We start from the raw sequence: 19,404 nt of genomic DNA on the forward strand, positions 1-19,404 counted from the left end.
GTGGCTATGAGTGGGGACAGGTCCTGGGGCTGGGGGTTACATGTGGCCCTGAGGACATTGGTATACCCAGAAAACAGCATTGAGGGAGAGAGGTTGGGGGGACTTTTCCTCCCTGCAGGAGGAGGCTCCACCCCTTGGCTCCCAGCCTCCAGTCCCCACACTCCACTTTTCCCAACACACATACCCTCAAAGAGTGAGCCAGGCAGCTCCATTTTCTGCTGTTTATTGACAGCTGACAGCAGCTCCCTGCCCAAACATCCCTCCCCACTTGCTGGAGCCCCAGTCTGGGCTGCCCACCAAGGAGAGCCCAGGGGGGAACATATCCACTTAGGGGGAAGCTCCAGGTTTGAAAGTTGGAAGGGGCCCTATGCCTGAACACCCCCTGAGCTGGACCCTCCACCAGCCTGCACCAGTCGCTAGTTTTCAGTGTTTAATTTTTTTTTTTTTTTTTTTTTTTTTTTAAAGAAATGTCAAAGTTGTGCCCAACACTGTGGATCAGCAAACACGATAGAGGAGATCAGTCAGTACTTTTTGGAGGGAGGAAAGGAGAGAGGAAAAGAGAGGGTGAGAATGACCACATAACACAGCCTTGGACCACGAGCAGAGCATCTGTGGGAACTCGAGCACGGTGGACTGGTGCCGGTACAGGACCAGTGCAGGGCTCTGCACGCCCGCCTGTGCACCTCTGCCCACAGCCTGGCATGCACACCCCGCACCCACACTGCTGACACTCAGCTGACATGCCCACTCACCATGCTGCACACCCGCACACCCGCACCCCAGGACGTGGCCTCAGCCAGGAGGGAGCCCTCCCCATGGTCTCAGTAGCATGGAGGACACAGACTGTCAGCGAGCAAGGCACATCCTTCAAGTTCTTCAGACACAGAAGTTACAAGAGAGAAGGGCAGAGGAGACCCTGGGCCATGCCCCACCCTCCCTGGACCTAGCCTCCTGTGTATGCTAGTGGCCAGGGCCATGGCCACTCCCAGGTGGAGGAAGGGAAGGACACACAGGTGGCCTGGGCCCCTGACAGCTTTTGTCTTGAGCTGGATTCCAGTGTCCTTTCAGTTGGTAAATGGTTTTCTATAGGATCAATAATATTTTTTTCTTTTTTAAATATATATTTGTTAAAGTTATACCTTTTTGTTTCTTTGGGGAAATCTGCCTCAGCTCATTCCCAATAAATTAATACTCTTGATAGCTTATATGCTGGGGGTGCAGTGAGCGGGCCTACCCTCGGCCCCTGCCCCTTGTGCTGCCCCAGAGAGGCTGAGAGCGGTTCCCCAAAGGGCAGTTCTGTGCTGGGCATAGGCCTGTGCTCTGCCACATATTGGGGAGGGGCCCACAGCGGCTGCCCCCTCCCTCTTGCTCTCGGGCAGGGGAAGGCCTGCTCTTCATCTGCACCCACTGGGGCCCGGCTGGGCCGGAGACAGTGGCAGGTGGCTCAGCAGTTATTGCACAGGGAGCAGCAGAAAGGGACGGGCATCGCGGAGCGGCGCGTCTGCCCAGAGCCCTTGGGACGCCCGGCTGGGCGGTCCTCCAGGCAGGCTCGGCCCGGGCCAGGGGCGGGAGTTGTGCTTGTGCGTGGGGCTGGCAGCACGGCCCACCCCGCGCGGGGTCCGCCCGCGCCCAGGGCTGCCCGTCCTGAGGTAAAGTCAGTGTGCGGGCCGAAACCAGGGCGCGGCGGGCCCGACGTGGGCGGCCGCCTCACTCCAGCATGGCGTCCAGCTGGTCGGCCAGGTCGTCGAACATGCTGCCGATGTCGTCCAGGATGCTGCCAGTGCTCTTCTCCGCCACCGCAGAGGGGCTGTGGGCGGCGCGCGTGAGCCAGGCGGGGCGGTCCCGGAGCCCCGCCCCCCCATCCCGGTCTCCGAGCCCCGGGGCGCGCCCCACCTACCGCGGGCCCTGCCCGTCCTCCTGCCGGATCTTCTCCTCCACCGCCTGCAGTGCGGCGGCCAGGCACGCGCTCGTCTCCTCCAACTTCTGCCGCGCGCTGTCCCCGGGCGAAGCGCCGTCGGGGGCAATGGGTGGCCCAGCAGCGGCGGCAGCGGCGGCGGCGGCCGCCCGCGGGGGCTTGGTGGGCACGTGCAGAGCGGGCGCACCTGGGGACGGGGGCTTGGCCGGGCTGGCACTCAGCGAGGGCGGCGTGCTGGCCGGCTTAGCCGGGGCAGCTGGCGGCTGGCGCGCCGGCGAGGGCGCGGGCGACGGACTGGCGCTGCCCGACTGTAGCCCCGCCGCGGTCTTGGCGGGTTTAGGCGCCGTGGGCGGCGGTGGCGGCTTGGGAGACACAGGCGGCGGCGTGCCGTGGGCGCGCTTCACCTCTGCGGGGAGGACCACGCTGGCACCCAGGGAGAGTGCAAGCCCTGCTGCTGCGCCCTGGCTCCCGCACGGGTGAGCAGAGACGCTGCCCCTCGCCCCAGCCTTCCCGTGGCCGCCAGGGTGCGCGCTGCCACGTGCAAACCTGTTCGCATCACCGCTTGAGAACCCCCTTCACCTGTGACCTGTTGCGCCACACTGGCCCTCCAGTTGCTTGAATGCCTAAGACCTTTACACCTCTAGCCTTCTACCTGGGAGCCTCCCCTGCCTTCTGCACCTGAGTAGTTCTCCAAGGTCAGGGTCCTCCCTTGCACAGATGTGCTGCTCATGGGCCTTTATCTTTCCTTGGCTGCACAAGGGGAGGGCCAAATCCACCTTGCTCCCATCCTTGGGCTGTGACAGAGTTGCCCAGTGGTAGAAAGGAGGATGAGAGGGTTGTGAACACCCCCACCCCACCCCACACAAGCTTCATCAGATCCACAAAGAGGAAAATCTCTCCATTTGGGGGTCCCACTGCCTCTTCTTACCCTGCCCTCCTGGCTCCCTGCACCTACCTGGGCTGCCAGGGCCTGGCAGTGGCACCTTCTTGGAGGCAGGTGTGGGTGAGCCCTGGATCTTGGGCACAGGCTGAGCCAGGACAGGCTTGGGAGAGACGGGCGGCTTTGCTGGCTTCCGGGCATCACCATCGGGCAGGGGCAGTGGGGGCAGGTGCATCAGGTCAGTGGGTGGGGGTTCAGCAGGTGGGGGTGGTGGGGGCAGCTCTGGGGCTCCAGCCTGCTCTGAGGCTGGCCTGCGGCGCACTGTGGCAGTGCCGTTCTGGTACACGGACAGTGGTGGGGGTGGCTCAGGCCCAGCCTCCCGTTCCTTGGCCTTGGGCCTGCGCTTGACTGTGTCAGACTCTGTTAGGATGAACTTGACATTCTCCTGCTGACTCTGCTTGGCCCGGATGCGCCTCTTGAGTGTGGCGCTGGCCTCCACCCTGGCTAGGGGTGGGCCCTCCACACTCGCTTCACCCTTGGCTGGACCTCGAGGCCGCTGCCGGGCTACACCATCCTCCACAAAGTGGCCTTGCTCTGCTGGCTCCCCTGGCCCTCTGCGGGCAGTGGCCAGCAGTCCAGTGACAGGCCCGCTGAGTGTGCGGCGCCTGTTTACCACCTCACCGTCAGGCCCGATGGCCTCTTTGTGCTTCACTGAGGCCAGCACTGTGGCTACCCGGCCTGGCTCTGGACTGGCAGGACGAGTTGTGGGGTGGCCCTCAGGCGGCCTTCTGGCAGCCCGTCCCCCACCCCCAATGGAAGACAGCTCAAGCATGGCCGCAATGCTTTTCACACTGCCAGCACTGCCTGTGTCCACACTGCCAGCCAGATCACTGGCCCGCCGGCGCTGTGCCCGGACTCCCAGTCGGCCGTCTTCCATCTCAGCATCTGGAGCCGGCTCATCAGCCAGGTTGGCACTGGCCATGGCTGAGCTGGAGCGCTTGGGTGGAGGCGGTGGGGGCCCCTTCTTGCGGGGCCGCACAGCGAAAGACTGGCTGCGGTTGACATTCTTGTCAGAGCCAGCAGGTGCCCTCACTGAGTGGCTACGGCCAACACGCCGCTGGACTGTGGCATAGGGTCCAGCAGCGGCCGGCACTAGCAGCTCATCCCGCTCGGGCTCACTGTCAGATGCTGCATAACGATTCAGGCTATGGGCACGCTTCTTGGGCCGCTCTGGCTCCATGTCAGCTTCTGGGGGTAGGCACAGCGTGGGCACAGACGCTGGCACAGGTGGGGGTGTGGGCCCTGGAGCAGCTGGCCCTGCCTCACCTTCCACAGGCTGGGGCAGCACATAAGCAAAGCCACGGTGTGTGGGCGACTGAGGCAGGGAGCGGGGTGACATGGGTCGCTCTGTCGGGGGCAGCAGCTGTGGGGTGGGCTTCACCTTAGCTGTGGCTGGGGCCGGACCATGAGGTCCCCCAAGGGCCTGGGGAGAGCCTGGCCGGGTTTTGGTGGGCGTCTGAGGGGGTGTGAAGTGGCTGGTACCTGGTGGAAGGACCTGCCGTGGCTTGCCAGGCACTGGAGGCACACTGGCCCTCTTGATGCTGTGGCCATGGCGGCCAGGCCGGACCTCCTTGGGCGGAGTGCCAGGAGCTAGTCCCTCATCCAGTAGGTACTCCTGGCTTCGTGACATTGGACTGCCAGGTCCAGGGGGCCCATCGCCCAGCAGCTCTTGAGAGCTGCTCATGTGCCGAGCCCGTCCACTCAAGCAGGGCTCCTGCCGCACGGTAGCTCTTGGGGTTGGTGGCAGGTGGTTGGAGGGCTTCTCAGCAGCAGCAGCAGCAGCAGCACCCACCTCTGCTGGGCCAGTCATAGCTGCCTGCAGCTCGCCACTGAGCTCACTGTCCTGAAAAGTGGTCATCTTAGGAGATTGGCAGTCAGCTGGGGCAGGCTCAGGTGGGGGCGGTGACTCAATGGCCATCATTTCAAGTGACTGGGGTGCCTTCCGACGCAGGGGTCCTCCCTCATACTTGGCGTATTCTGCTTTCTGCAGTTCTGCCAGCTTCCTCACTGCCAGCATCAGCTTCTTCTGGTGTCCTGAGCAGGGAACAGGGAGCAGGTCAAGCAGCCCCAGAGGTAGAGAGGGCAGGGGCTGGAGACAGAGTCTCACCCAGCTTGGTGATGCCGATCTCCTGCAGGTCCTCCCAGGTGATGTCGGTGATGAAGTCAATGTTCTCATAGCCGTTGTCCACCAGTACCTTGTAGTACTGGGCCAGGCCAATCATGGACAGCCACACAGCCAGGTTAGCCTACAGAGCAGGGGACACAGAGGGGCAGCCCAAGCCAGCTGCCCAAACCTTGCCCACCTACTTGGAGCTGTTGGAGGAAGGGGCACTGGGCCAGCAGGGCACAGACAGACAGAAGGACAAACGGACAGGCCCAAGATGTCAGTATTGGAGACACTGTAGGTGCAGAAGCCCCAGGCCAGCTCCTTAGCACAGGCACTGGGCACTGTTGTGCACACACGAGCCAATACATGCAAACACACACACTGGGGAACCTATCCTCAGGACACTATCCTTGGGTTTTGAGGAAAGAAGGCACTTCCCTGCCTGGCCAGGTGGCCAGGGGCACAGTGCTCTGAGGAGGCACCCTTATGCCGCAGACAGACACACAGTGCTACACGGGGTGCAAGAACACCCTGCACACCGCACTCCCAGCCTCACACAGGCATCGTGCACACATCCTGGCCATTTCCCCGCCCACCTCAGATCAGGGTCACACACGTGCCACACATACACCACACTGTCACACCACATGTGTGTGCAAATATCCACAATGGTCTTCACCAAGATCCGCCTGGTCATTTTCTGAGCTCCCAGCCGGACGTCACTCACGCACCAACACAGCACCCTCAGTCACACTGATGACAGAGTGAGGCGAGGCCCACAAGGCCCACACGTGCTCCTGCAAGGAACCCTGAGCTGCTGACCGAGTGGGTGGGGCCGGGGTGGGGAGGGTGAATGCAGACCCACTGTTCACAGATCCAGGGCCCTGCAGGGCTTCAGGCGGCTACTGGCACTTCTCCCCACTCATGAATGGAGGCCTGCGGCTCAATGTGTGGCCTGAAGAACCAGGATGGGGGGGGTGGCTGGGCCCACCGTCTCCAAGCCCAGAAACTGTCACTTGATACGGGCACATCCCTGTTAGCAGTGGTACAGGCCATGGTCTGTACAGGTACAGTGAGAAACGGGTTTGTCAGCTGTTGGCACAGCCCAGCACACGTGGTAGAGCCTGTGTGCGAGCATGCAGCTGTCAGTGTCGCCTGGAGGATATGCACTGCACACATGCCGGGTGTAGCTGGCATATCCTGACAGGGGCCCCTCTGCAGCTTGCATGTATGCTCAGTGGGCAGAGCTATGCAGGTGCTGCCTGTGTATGGAGGGACACTCTCCTGGTTTCAGGCCCCCCTCACCCTGACAGCCCCCAGTGTCACTACAGCCCCTGCTAGGGAGCTGGCCCCAGTGCCCATCATAGACAGAAGCTCTCCAGGCAGCTCCCTGCTGGTGGGCCATCCACTGTCCACTTCCTAGAGCCCCAGAGGGCAGGTGAGGGCTGGAGGCAGGGAGGTTGGTTGTCTATCTGTCTGTATGCCAGTCCTGGCTCGGCCACCAGGCTGTGGGGAGCCTTACGGGTTTGTGCTCAGGCAGCCAGTCAGGGATGCTCAGGCCGCTGATCTCTGCTGTGATCTTCTTCCGGTGGCCTGGCTTGGTGACACCGATGGCTGTGAGGTCCTAGGCACAGAAGAGGCCTGTTGACAGGAGGCAGGGGCCTGTCTTTGGAAAGGGGTGAGCTTGTTGGATGGCCTGCAGCACCTCACCTCAGGAGTCATGCGGCTGATGGTGGGCAGGTCGTAGCCGGCACTGGTGAAGTTGGGGGCGTAGAGCTGGAGCTGAAATGTGGCGAGCCATTGGCTGACTGCCTCGGCACTCTGGAAGACACAAGGCACCGGCTACAGCCCGCCCACAGCCGGGCCTGCGCCCCAGCCACCACAGCACCTCCTTCTCTGCTTGGCTGGCGGGCCACGGAGCGCTGAATCTGCCATCCATGGTCCATCTGCAGCCAGGCCTGGGTGAGCCTGGCACCGGCGCTCGATCTGCCATCCTGGACACCGAGCATCCTCAGCCCTCCAGCCTTCTTCTGTGAGCTCCACCGGGAGGGTCCGTCCAGCTGCTGTTCACGTCACAGCCTCCCTGAACTTCCCCCCATTCCTGCATCAGGGACGCCCATACCATCTCGGGGAGGCAGGTAGTGTGTGGCCCCCTGTGAGGGGGCTCTGGGGGAGAGTGGCCTCAGTTTGGGCTGCTCGGTGCTCCTAGGCAGGGGTGCCTCGCCTCCTCCGCTCTGCAGGACTCAGCCATCGGTTCACACCTCCCAGCACACAGGCACATGCATACACAATCCACTGCACCCACACACACGCTCGTGTCTCTCACCCATCCTCTTCCATCTGTGCAACCACACACGTGCATGTCTGTCTCTCAGAGGCATCGTTCTGCACACACCCCTGTGTACCTCCACGAGTGTGCACATGCTAGTTCACAGCCTACACAATGGACAACACCTATACAACTCGTGTGTGCACACATGACGCACACACAGACTAACAGACAGATACAAGGACAGGGTCTGGCCTGTCAAAGCCCCTTGCCACTGCTGTGGCCAGGCCAGGCAGGCTGCCTGGGTGCTGTTCAGACTGGCAGCCCCCACCCTCGTGAGACTGGCCATGAGAGCCAGCTCAGGCCCTGTACCTTGCCCTCTGAGGCCGGCTCTGGCTTCTTGGGCAGCTGCTCCCCGTAGACTTGCCCAGTGTGGGCTGCTGGAGGCTGGGACCGGGCTGCACCTGGTGAAGAGGGGATAGCAGGGCAAGGGCTGCTCGGGGCACCTTCCTGGCAAGCCAGTCAGCTAGGTCCTGGCGCTTACCTGCAGAGCCCTCTGGAGGTTTGATGGGGCTGTCCCCTGGGCTGGACTCAGAGACAGACTTCTGGGAAAGCACCGTTGCTAGGAGCTATAACCGAGAGGCCAGCTCATCAGTGCTGCTCCAGTCCAGGCCACCCTGTCTGCCCTAGCCCCAGCCACCACCCCAACTGACCTTGACCCCTTCAGAGCCTGCGTGCAGGGCATGGCCCCCACTGCTCCGGCTACCAGCCACACTGCTCAAGCTGCCACTGCGGTCACCACCTGCCAGCACAGGGAGCATCAGGTGCCCAGCAGAAGTGCCACCACCCCAGTCCTCCAAAGGACCCAGCATACCTGCAAAAGGCTTCCGTAGCACCCAGATCTCCTCTGGGGGTGCAGAAGGCCCTGATGAGCCACCTCCCTGGGGTGGGCTTGGCTCACTGCCTGCTCGGGAACCTGCAGGACAAGCACAGCTTCCCTGAGCTCAGGTGCACCCAGGTGGGGCCTGACAACGAGGGGGGCAGAACAGAGGGGCACACAGGCACGTACGCGAGCACGCGCACACACACACACACACACTCAGAGCTGAGAGACCCTCAGGAGACGCCATATGTGTCAGCTAGGAGAAAGTGGTCAAGAGAACTGAGAGCCAGGTGTCCTGTGGTCCTGCAGGCATAGGGGCTGAGGACTGTTGGAGGATGTGACCTCTGAGCTAGGGTGCAGGGAAGAAGCTACCCAGTAGCCCAAGGCCTAGGAACTAGATGACCATGGGTGACTGGCCACACCTCCTATTGGCTCCCCTTTTCCCTCGTGCCCCACCTGTCATTCTCCACATCCTATGCAGAAGGTACACTGATCCCCTGCCTCCTTGAAACCAGGTCCTGGGGCTTCCCAACCTGGTCCTGCATGCCCTCCCTGACTCACTCTGCTTCAGCCAAGCTGACCCCACTCCCCCAGTGCCCAGCTCCTTCCTGCCTCTGTGCCTTCTCATGCATGGTTTCAGTTGCCTAAACTGCTGCCCCTGATACCTCTCCCTAACTAAAGCCGGCCTCTCTCCATGTTCTCTGTTACTGGTTGGTATGCTTCCCTGTGTTTATTTCACTTCCCTGTTCCCTCTAGAACAAGCCCCTTAAGAGCAGGAACAATGTCTGAGTCCCCTGTGTCCCTAGTGGCCAGCTCCAAAGCAGAACATAGCAGGCATGCAATATTTGTGGAAGAAATGAAGAAATGCATATGGGGAGCTGGGAAGGAGACAGCCCATGGGACACACTGCTGAATCTGAGCAGTGGCTAGAAATCAGACCCTGCCCTGCCACCAGCATACCAGAGCACATGTGCTACTTTCTGACCCTTGTGCTCAGACCCAGTGGCTCCTGCCTGCAAGACCGCAGGGTTGGGTGAGACTTGCCTGCTCGCTTGATGATAGCCTCACCCAGCGAGGATGGGAAGTAGCCCACTCGGTCATTGCCTGTTCTGTTGTCATGAATACAGCCCTTCCACCGTCCATCTGGATGCTGCTCCAGGACCTGGCCAAGGAAGTGGGGAACATACTTGGAGAAATGCCTCTTCATGGGGGGCCACTGCCCAGCACTCCTTTCCCAAATGCTGTGGGAGGATTCTGGGTAAGCATGCCCCGTCCCTCCCATGCCTGCCACAGCGCCCCAGGGACTGTCCTCACTGTGATGATGTCCCCGGCCTTCACGTTGAGGCTGGTCAGATCGTAATTGTTGCAATAATCCTTGGTTGCCCGGACCTGCAGGGCTGCCGAGGCCTCTGGGGATACAGGAGGTGGACCCCCTAGTCCTGCAAGCCGCCCACCCAAGCCCCACCCCAGCCCTTGGCCCCATCTGGGCCCACCTCGCAGCAGCTGCTTGATCTCCTTGCTGGCTTGGGATGTGGTAAACTGGTGCACAATGTCCAGTGCTGTCTGGCTATAGGTGTTCCTCACCTGGGCGTTGATCCCGCTCTGCACGTGTGGAAGGGTGAGACCCTGTCAGGAGCCCCATGCCCCTGCCTGGCCCCAGTTTCCCCTAGGCCCAGGACTCACATCCAACAGCAGTCGAACAACTTCTGTCTTCCCACACAGCGCAGCCTCATGCAGGGCTGTGCCAGACTTGGTCTGGCGGTTAATGTCAATGCCGGCTTGGAGAAGGAGTCTGGTGGCAAGAGCCGGTAGGAGCTTTTAGCAGGAGCTCTCCTCCCCAGCACCCGAAGGCCAGGCCTCAGTTCCTGGGTCCCCAACTGCCTGCTCAGGTCAGAGGTCAAGCTAGCTCTGCCCTGTGTCCCTGACTATAATAGTATCTAATGTTTACAAAGCACCTGTCGGAGGGTCCATCCTTTGCTGACCCCCAACCTTATTATCTTGTCCAGTCCTGATGTAGGCCCTATGAGCTCCACTTTATGGATGGAGAAACTGAGGTTCGGAGAAGTTAAGTGCCTCTTGGAGCTCAACCAGCAAATGGCAGGGCCAGGATAGATCCCAGACTGACAAGCTATAAAAGATCCTTCCCCAGCTGGGGGCGATGGCCCATGCCTGTAATCCCAGGGGAGGTTGAGGCAAGTTCAAAGTCAACCTCAGTAACTTATTGAGACCCTAAGCAACTTAGCGAGACCCAGTCTCAAAATAAAAAAAAAATAAATAAAAAGGCGGAAAGGCAGGGGTAGGGGGTACTGGGGATGTGGGTTAGTGATTAAGCGCCCCCGAGTTCAATCCCTGGTGTCAATCAATCAATCAATCAATAACAAATAGGGCTGGAGAGATTGGTCAGTGGCAAAGCGCCCTGGTATAAATCTCCAATACCAAAAAAACAAAACAAAACAAAAAGACCTTTTCCCAGTTCCTCCTGCTTATCCTTTTTTGAGCAGCTGAAAGCCACACCCAAAGGCCTGACCACTTTCCTGTGGCTCCTGGGAGGCTCCTCTTATCCCCAGGCCAGGAGCAGGAACCTGGAGCCCCTGGATGCTGTCAAGCCCCAGGTATCCCGAGGTTGGGTCCCCTCCCTGTTTAGCCATACCTGATGATGTCAATGTGGCCGTTCTTGGCTGCCAGGTGCAGGGGGCTGGTGCCATTGGGGTCAGTGGTGTCTCCTGGCCGGGGCTCCAGCAAGGCCGCACACATATTGCTGCTCAGGAGTAGCTGGACCACCTTGAAGGAGGCGTCAGGGCAGGGAGGCCTCAGCTTGGGGCTCCCACAACCCCATCCCAAGTGAGGAGGACAGGTAGGTGGAGTCACACACAGCCACCTGAGGAGACTTACCCCAACGCGGCCGAACTCACAGGCCAGGTCCAGGGGCGTCTTCCCCGAGTTGTCCACCATGCATGGGTTGGACTGGTGCTGCAGCAGCATCTCAGACTGCAAGCCCAGGGCACAGTCACTCCCAGGCATCACCAGCCCCGCCACCATGCCCACCCTGCCACCACACAGGCTCACCACATCGTAGTGACCGTGCTGGGCCGCCAGGTGCAGGGGGATGTGACCCTCATCAGACGGGACATTCACTGCCGAGCCTGCCTTCAGCACCAGTTTCATGGGCTCCTTCCGGCCTTGCCAGGCTGCATAGTGCAAGGGCCGCATGCCTGGGAGCAGGCAGGGCTGTTGGGAGCCAACCCCTGAGCCAGAACCTAACCCTGACCTCCCAACATCCTGCTTGATGGAGATGTCAGCCATCCAGGCTGCTTGGACCCTGCCCTGCCCTGCCCTTGGCCCCCACCCCTGACCTTGACCCTGCCCTTGGCCTTGAGGCCCTGGAGCAGGCTTGCCTTTGTTGTCCTTGATGTCCACAGCAGCCTGAGCCTCCAGCAGCAGGGTGATCAGTTCAGTGTTGCCATTCAGGGCTGCATGGTGCAGGGCTGAGAAGCTGAGCAGGCAAAAGACAGATCTAGGAGAGGACTAGGCACCAGGGCCTTCCCCAGAGTCTACCCACCCCAGGCTGCTACTACCTGGCTGAGAGAACTCACCCATCTGGGTCCTGGAAGTTGACATTGATCTTCTTGGTGGAGCCTAGGAGTTCTGGGGGAAGACAGAGACACGGTTGAGGGGAGGCTCTGCCCAGCCCCTCCAGGTAGCTTAAAATGAAGCAAGGGAGGTAGTGGCCAGCTCCCTGGTGGGTGCCACACCAGGTTCTTAGTCTATGAACACACACTGGGCTCCACCCCGTACTCAGCTCCAAGAGCTAGCTCTGGGGGCTTGGATCCCCATTGCACTGAGACGGGGAGGGGGCGTTCGCTGAGCTAAGGATTCTGGGCTGTCCCCACCTGGGAGCAGGACACAAGGCCACGCACCCACATGGGCCCACCCATGTGCACACACACCCCTCCCTCAGGACGCTGGCTGAGCACCTGCCACTGGTGGGAGGGAGAGCGCCAGGCCCATCTGTCTCTCAGAAGGACCCAGATGGGGCCGGGGGTGGCCGGGGAGCTGGAACACCGGAAATGGGGTGTCTCTGGGGAAAGAGCTGGCACAGCCCCCGACTGCCAGCCCTGGATGGCCCTGTAGAGGAGCTTTACGCCTGCAGGGCAGAGAGCAATCCAAGCGGGCCTACCTCCTCCACAGGGTCATGCTCAGGCCCAGGCTCAAGTCTCCTGAAGCCCTGAGGGGCCCCCAGCCTCCCTTTGGGGCTCATTTCCTCCTGGGACCTCTCCCATCCTGGTCTCACCAGTTGCCTGCCAGAGGAGGGGAGCCCACCAATGCCCTCCCAGTGGGCTCAAGTCCACCCGGACCTGGGCCAACCCCCTGCCTGTCTGGGCCATGGTTACATAACCCATTTGTGGGTCAGTCGCTGCATGAGGGGGGGCCGGCAAGACAGAAGCCCCTTTGTCCAGGCCCAGGACAGGAGTGGGGGTGGGGGCCCAAGGGCAGAGAAGCCAAGGGAATCGAGTCACAGAGACCTGGCTGCAGGGCTCTGCTCTGGCTCAGTCTCAGCTGGAGGGTACAGGGTGTGGGTTCCCCAGTGACCTCTGAAACCCATGAAGTCAGATGGACCTGAACTCTAATCTTTGCTCAGTCATTTAGCAGCCTGTTGTCCTGGCCTCTGGCCTCCCCCATGAGCTGGGAAAGGCAGCAGGCCAGGCCGAGGCACAAGGGCATTTCCGGACACCAGGCATTATAAATGCTAGCTGTGCGGGAATCCCACCCCCGCCGTCTCATGGGGGTCTCCTGGGCAGAGTGAAGGCATCTGCACTCCCCAGCCCTCCCCTCTACTCAGACACTGCTGGCGCCAGTACCCATCTCAGTTGGCAACAAAGCCACTCTTCCCCATCGGTGGCCGAGGCCACAGCCTTGTAGTCCAACTGGGGTCTTTCTTGTGTAGTTGTGGGCTGTCCTCAGGTAGATCCTGTCCACCTCAGTGCCACCTCAAGTCATTCAGTGTACACTCGGGATCCTACACTGATCAGCTTCCCACCCGCTGTGGTCGCCAGGGCAGCTCTCTCAGGACCCCTGTCCTCGCCTCCCCACCAGCATCCCTATCCTCTCCCTGTGCCACTTAGTCTGTTGCCTGTACCCACCAGTCAGAGCCCAGGAGGCCCTCTAGCACCCATCTCACTGGGTGGAGGCTGAAGTCAGACAATGGCGCTGCGGACATGGCTCCCTGCTCTGCTCTGACCTCTCCGCCCTCCTTGATGCTTCTCCCACACACATGCTGCCCTGCCGTGGGGCCTTGGGGCCTTTGCACACTCGAAGTCTACGTGTGGACCACTCCTCCCGCCTGTCCACATGGTGCTCCTTTTACAGCCTTCAGGTACAAAGGCTTCCCCCTCGGCAGGGCACTCCGACAGCAACCTTCCTCCCCACGTCTGCTGTGGTGCTTTCTTTAGCTCTCCTTGCTGCTCTTGCCGCGTCTCCTTATTGACCCCACCCCACCCCTCTCACCATTGAACTGTGCGCTCCCAGAGGACAAGGGTTCTTGTCACTGTGCTCAATACTGTACCCTCCAGGCTGAAACGGCACCTGCCACTACCAGATGCTTAGTTGGTCACTGAACTAACATCCTTGTTCCACACTATCACCAGGGCCAGCTTCATGGGCATGTGACTGTGCAGTTGCTCAGAAGGGACCCATGCCTGAAATTTGATTTTTCTTTTTTTCAGTACTGGGGATTGTACCCAAGCTGTTCTACCACTGGGCTATATCCCAATCATTTTTCTTTCTTTCTTTCTTTCTTTCTTTTTTTTTTTTTTTTTTTTTTTTGTGGTCATGGATCAAACCCAGGGGTGCCTAACCACCAAGTCACATCTCCAGCCCCTTTTTATATTTGATTAGAGACAGGGTCTTGCTGAGTTGCTTAGGGCCTCAGTAAGTGCTAAGGCTGGCTTTGAACTCACAATCCTCCTGCCTCAGCCTCCCAAGTCACTGGGATTACAGGTGTGCACCACCTCAATCCAGCTTGCCCCAAACACTCAATTTCTGTTTTTTATTTCAAGGTTAGATCTCGCTAAGTTGCTGGATTCCAACTCACAATCCTCCCCTCAGCCTCGCAACTACCTAGGATTACAGGTGTGTGAAACCATGCCCAGATGAAATTTAACTTTTGGATAAGGTGCCCTGCATTTTCATCATATAGGGCCCTGTAAACTTTCTGGCTAGACCTGCCACAATCACCTGCCATGAGCTGAGGGGAGGGAGGATGTCTGCCCCAGGGTGACACTTAGGATACTCCACCCACTACTTTTCTGGACTCCTGTGTAGCCAGCTTTTATCATATCCCAAGACTTCCCAAGTCAGGCCCTCTCTTTCCTCCTACTTGGGCCCTCCAGGCTGCTGTGGATGAGGGTGGGACCCACAGCCAAGTCCTCCTGCCCACCTGACCACACCTGCAGGAGCTGACATGTCAGAGGGGCTTGGAGGCCAAGGTCCAGAAAGTGACATGGGCACCAGTGGGGAGGAGTCTCCATTAGGAAAGGGACCACCTGCCAGAGGAGGGTCACCTTACTAAGGTGATCTGCCTGTGGTCTCACCAGGAGGAAGAGAGCTGAAACTGGATGGGGAGTGGGCTGAGAAACTCAGGAGACCCCTTGTCTGCAGGGGACACTAGGTACCCAGGAAGGTCCCAGAACTGAAGTGGGCCTTGGGCTGGGAAGGCTGTTCTACTCAGAGACAGGTTCTCTGAATAAAGCAGAAGCAGAGCATGGCTGAAAAGGGCTGGAGGTGGGGCAGGGGCAGCTGGGGGCCAAGCTGATGTCCTGGGAGCCCCTTTCCCTGAGGCTACAAACTCCTATGGATTCTATATCAACAAAAGTGCAAAAACCTTGTTCCTCAACCTGCTCCTTATCTTAGGACCCCATTTATCATGACCCATGACCCTAGCCCTCTAATTGTTCTCCTGCAACCACTCCCACCTTTGGGGTCAGATCCACACTCCAGGTTGAAGGGACTCTTAGTGGGTCAAGGTGAGAGGGAGGCAGGCAGAGGCCCAGAGAGTTCAGGGAATTCCTCCAGGGCATCCTCAGGCCTGCCTGGGGACGGGAGGCGAGGGGGGCCCTCCCTGACAGCAGAGCAGCCATGGCCCAGCATTTTCCCTTCAGAGAAGTCTCTTCTTCCCCTCAAGGACAACTGCTAAGTGTGCGTGCATGTGCATGTGCAAGGGGAGGCTCCTTCAAGGCAGGGTGGGGGCTGATGGAGCCTAGGGTGATAGCAGCTGTGGGGCGGAAGGGGAAGGGATCAAGGATACAAGGACAGGGGAAACACCTCTGGGTTCTTTCAGGGGGCCTGAGAAGTGCTGGATGTCTCCCACCCAGTGGTCCAAACTACAGCTGTACTTTGCTGAATCAAAATATATCTTACTCCAAAGCAGGCCAGTGTTGCCATGACAACTGTGCTAATTCATGGAGGGATTTCTCTGTCTGATTTATTACACCCGCCCCTGTGAGTCAGAGAGTACAGATACAGGGGCCAGGGCAGGTGTCTCTCCTGCCCCAGAGACCAGACTAGTCTGAGGCAGCGGTAGAGACCCAGTTGGAGGCAAAGACCCCTCACCTCCCCTGGAGGGCAGAATGGCCTGCACTTCCTGTTGTCAAGGGAAGCTATCACAGAATTTGCTGAGCGTTTGCCAAGTGCCTGGGCTCTCACTGTTCTCAGGAGACTGCTGTGAGGTGGGGAGCACAGAATTCCATCCTACAGATGAGGAGACTGAGGCCCAGAGAGCCAGTGGTCTGCACTCAAGGACACATGGCCACTAGGTGGAAGCCTACACCTTGCTTTCAGGCTCTGCCTCTCCCTAGCAGCCCTCCTTTCTCAGCTCTGAAGCCCTGAAATCAACCCAATAAGCAGAGCCTCCCAGCCTGGGGAGATGGAAGCAGGGCCAGCCTGGTGCCTTCAAGGCACGGATGCCCTTGGCTTGACTGCACAAAGTGGCCAGGAGTTGGCTGTGGGGGAGTACTCCTGGGGCCCCAGGACCTACCCCTCCAGGCAGTCTCAAATCTCAGCATCCCTCTGGAGAAAGAGGAGGGGCCCTCCCTAGTTTACATAGCCCATGGGGTAGGGAATGAGGACACCCATATTCCACACGCCAACCTGCAGAGCCCTACCCAAGCCGGCACAGGTGCCCTGACACACTGACATGGTCATACGTGCGCAGCCGCACACGCAGCTGGTCCACACGCCCATCCATCCATCTCCAGGGTCCCCAGGGAGGCTCTGAGATGAGCCGGGATGAGTGCTGGGATCAGAGCTCCAAGCTCCCAACCCTTCCCTGGGGTCTCCACAGCTAGGGATGGACAGTGGTGTCCCCACTCTCCCAAGGCCCCATTTTGCAGCAGGGAAGCCAGGGAGGACCAGGGTCTGTTGGTCCAGGCCTGAGCAGTGGGCTTACAGCCCTTGTCTCCCAGGCGGCTCCTGCCTGGAGCCCAGACTGCCCTGGCCTAAGCGACCTTGGGCCTCTGCTCTTCGTCAGTAAACGGCCCCCCACAGGTCATGCCTGGGCAGCCACACCCCCAGCGTGGTCCTGCCCCCCACCTCCAAAGCCTGCTATTAAACATGGGGTGGGGAGAGGGGTCTAACAGGGCTTGTCTGCTCTCAGGTCTCCCCTCGCTGCAAGGGCCCCCACCCTCTTTCCACGGTGTGTGAATAAGTGGGGGCAACAGCTTCGCCCTTTAAAGGCCCCAGCTGAGACCTCCGGTCCTCAACCCGCAGCCTGGGAAGGGAGGGGCCGGAGGCGGGGAGCGAGGGATGCGAATGCCTGCGGCCGCCGGGGCGGTGGGTGCCGCAGGTGCCCGCTGGGGGATCAGGGGACAGCCGGCGCTTGGTGCCACCCCTCCTCCAGCGCTGGGGGCAACGGACCGAGGGTCTGGGTGCTGCTAGCCCGGCCCCGCCCCGCCCCCGGGGACCCACGGCATCCCCTGCCCGCCCTGCGCCGGGGTGGTGGGGGCCTCGCCGGCCGCTCGCGCCCCCCGCCCCCCGCACTCACTGGCCTTCCCCGGCCGCGGCCTCTGCAGCAGCCTCTGCGCGGTCCCCACGTCCTCCGCCTTCACCGCCTGCACCAGCTCCTGCTCCTTCCCCATGGCGCGGCCGGGCCGCAGAGACGCAGCGCGCTCGGTGCGCTGGGCGGCTCAGAGGCGGCGGCGGCCCCGCGGCTGCGGCCGCATCCTCTCCGCGCCGCGCCGCCTGCGCCGCCCGCCGCCCTCCCGGGCTCGGGCTCGGGCTCGGGCTCGGGCTCGGGCTCCGGCGCCCAGGGGCGGGCAGGGCGTCACGGGCGGGGGGTGGTCCGGGGGCGGCGGCCCGGCGGGCGCGGGCGCGGGGCGGGGGCGCGGCACCTGCGCCGCCTCCCGGACGCCTGGGTCCGCTTCTGCGGCCGCTGACCTCCGTCAGCCAGCGCCGGCCGCGCGCCCGGCTCCGAGGCTCCGCCCCCGCACCGGGCCCTTCCCCCAGACGCCCCCTCCCCACGTGCGGGCGCGCGGGTCCGGCCCAGCTTCTGCGGACCGCCGGGGCCGGGGGCACTGTCAGGGGCTGGGGTCGGCGGCGACGGGGTTGGCTGTGGAGCCCCGACGCGACGGCGGCGCGAGGCTGAGCCTGGGAGAGGTTTCCGGAGGCTGCGGGACCCAAAGGGGAGGGACTCGGAGGCAGTGAGCGGGCGGGGACCCGGGCACCCGTGGCACCGGAGCCGACCCGCCAGAGGCTGTCAGACGTTTCTGGCCCGCGGTTCCCGTGGGAGGTGTCGAGGGATTGTGAAGAGGAATCTCCCAATAATGAATTCGGTGTCAGGGAACCCGCACCCCCTCCCCCAACTACACCTTCTTCCCCGGCAGCCTCTGGCTCCTTCCTCCACAAACAATGCAGGGCGACAAGCCTCCCCTTCGGACAGCCGAAGGGAGACCCTCGGCTCTCCCAGCCCCTGCACCTTATCCACCACGAAGAGGGCTTAAACCTCCCATCCCCAGCAGTGCGGGGGTCACGGCCCTGCCCAGCATCAACCTGAGCCTGGCCCAAGCCTGCTTACTCCGCTGCTGCAGCAGGACAGCCAGGCAGGACAGTAGCTTCTGACAGGTGCTGGTGGAACCCCCCCCCCCCCACCAGGGGTCCACCCTTCCCACCTCCTGCCTGAAGGCCAGATCAGCCCTGGGCCTCAGGCTTTCTCGTTGCTGCCATGTCTGCAGCATTGTAGACACAGGTCAGTTGGAGCCTGGGACCTGACCTAGGCTGAGTTTCCTCATCTGCAGGGAGAGGCAGATCAGCACCCCAAACCAGGGTGTTGGGAGAATGTGGTGAGGGTCGCATATGTGAAGCATGGCCTGATGCCTATCTCCCTGTGGTCCTGGGCCATCAGGCAGGCCCAGGAGGGTGGCCTGAGGGTGGGGAAGGAGAAGCAACAGGACCAGGGAGCCCCATGATCACAACATTCCCTAATGATGTCTCCCATGAAGTTTAAGGAGCAGGCCTGTGTGTGGCATGCGCTGGGCTCCCACAGGGGCCCCTAATTGCAAAGGCCTTTCTTCCTGCCTGCCACCTTTGATAATGACCAATTCCTTGGTACCTGCCAGGTCAGGTGCTGTGCTGGCCTCTTCATAGATGGGGGTTAGATTTATTGTCCCCATTTTACAGATGAAGAAACTGAGGTTCAAAGAAGCTAGTGCCCCACCTGAGGTCCCAGAGTCTTAAGGTCATGAGTCTGGGCTTCGAATCCATATTGGTTCCTGGACTTGTCCCAGTTCTTCCTCTTACTATTTTTGTGATCCTGAGCTGGTCATTTTGTCTTCCTGAGTCTCTGTTTGCTCTCTAGGTTAATTCAGGGTTAACTGTGATGCTGTCCACACAGCTGTTCATACAGCACTCAGTAAGTGCTCAGCAAACGGCTGTTGCGTGCAGTGTGAAGTTCTTAAGCCTCCCTGCCTGGGCCGCCTGGGGAATTGTATGTGATTCATCTTCGTGTGCTCAGTGCCTAGCATTCAGGAAGCATTACAAAAAAAAAAAAAAAAAAAAAAAAAAAAAAAGAATACGACATGGGCTGGGGTTGTAGCTCAGAGGTAGAGAGCTTGCCTAGCATGTGTGAAGCCCTGGGTTTGATCCTCAGCACCACATAAAGATAAACAAAATAAAGGTATTATGTCCATCTAGAACTAAAAAAAATTTTTTTAAATACAACATACAAATTAGAAAACTGTGCATTCTACTGTCATGTATAACCAATCAGAACAAATTTTAAAAATTAATAAAAAAAGAAAAA

General features: G+C 60.4%; 1 protein-coding gene across 1 annotated transcript; it reads right to left on the bottom strand.

The window, feature by feature from the left end:
• Positions 1-420: 420 nt before the first annotated feature.
• Positions 421-17,587, bottom strand: CASKIN1 (CASK interacting protein 1). Its single transcript, XM_079120399.1, has 20 exons — positions 17,152-17,587; positions 11,708-11,759; positions 11,510-11,607; positions 11,181-11,326; positions 11,007-11,102; positions 10,765-10,895; positions 9,798-9,906; positions 9,608-9,716; positions 9,429-9,523; positions 9,159-9,276; positions 8,106-8,207; positions 7,945-8,033; positions 7,776-7,860; positions 7,604-7,695; positions 6,673-6,783; positions 6,485-6,586; positions 4,963-5,101; positions 2,871-4,889; positions 1,898-2,321; positions 421-1,807 (listed from the first exon to the last, which is right to left on the bottom strand). Exons 1-20 carry the CDS (start codon positions 17,243-17,245, stop codon positions 1,708-1,710), a joined length of 4,311 nt encoding a protein of 1,436 aa, XP_078976525.1. The 5' UTR covers positions 17,246-17,587; the 3' UTR covers positions 421-1,707.
• Between the last annotated feature and the right edge of the window lie 1,817 nt (positions 17,588-19,404).

The sequence above is a fragment of the Sciurus vulgaris genome (assembly GCF_902686455.1).
Source record: "Sciurus vulgaris genome assembly, chromosome: 18".
Classification (NCBI taxonomy): Eukaryota; Metazoa; Chordata; class Mammalia; order Rodentia; family Sciuridae; genus Sciurus; species Sciurus vulgaris.

Excerpts from the sequence above, each read along its gene's own strand:
- CASKIN1 (XM_079120399.1), bottom strand. The coding sequence starts at position 17,245 with ATGGGGAAGGAGCAGGAGCTGGTGCAGGCGGTGAAGGCGGAGGACGTG. Across the intron at positions 6,784-7,603 it reads AGCCGGCCTCAGAGGGCAAG|AGTGCCGAGGCAGTCAGCCA; the intron begins GTACAGGGCCTG and ends TGTGTCTTCCAG. Across the intron at positions 4,890-4,962 it reads GATCGGCATCACCAAGCTGG|GACACCAGAAGAAGCTGATG; the intron begins GTGAGACTCTGT and ends TTCCCTGCTCAG.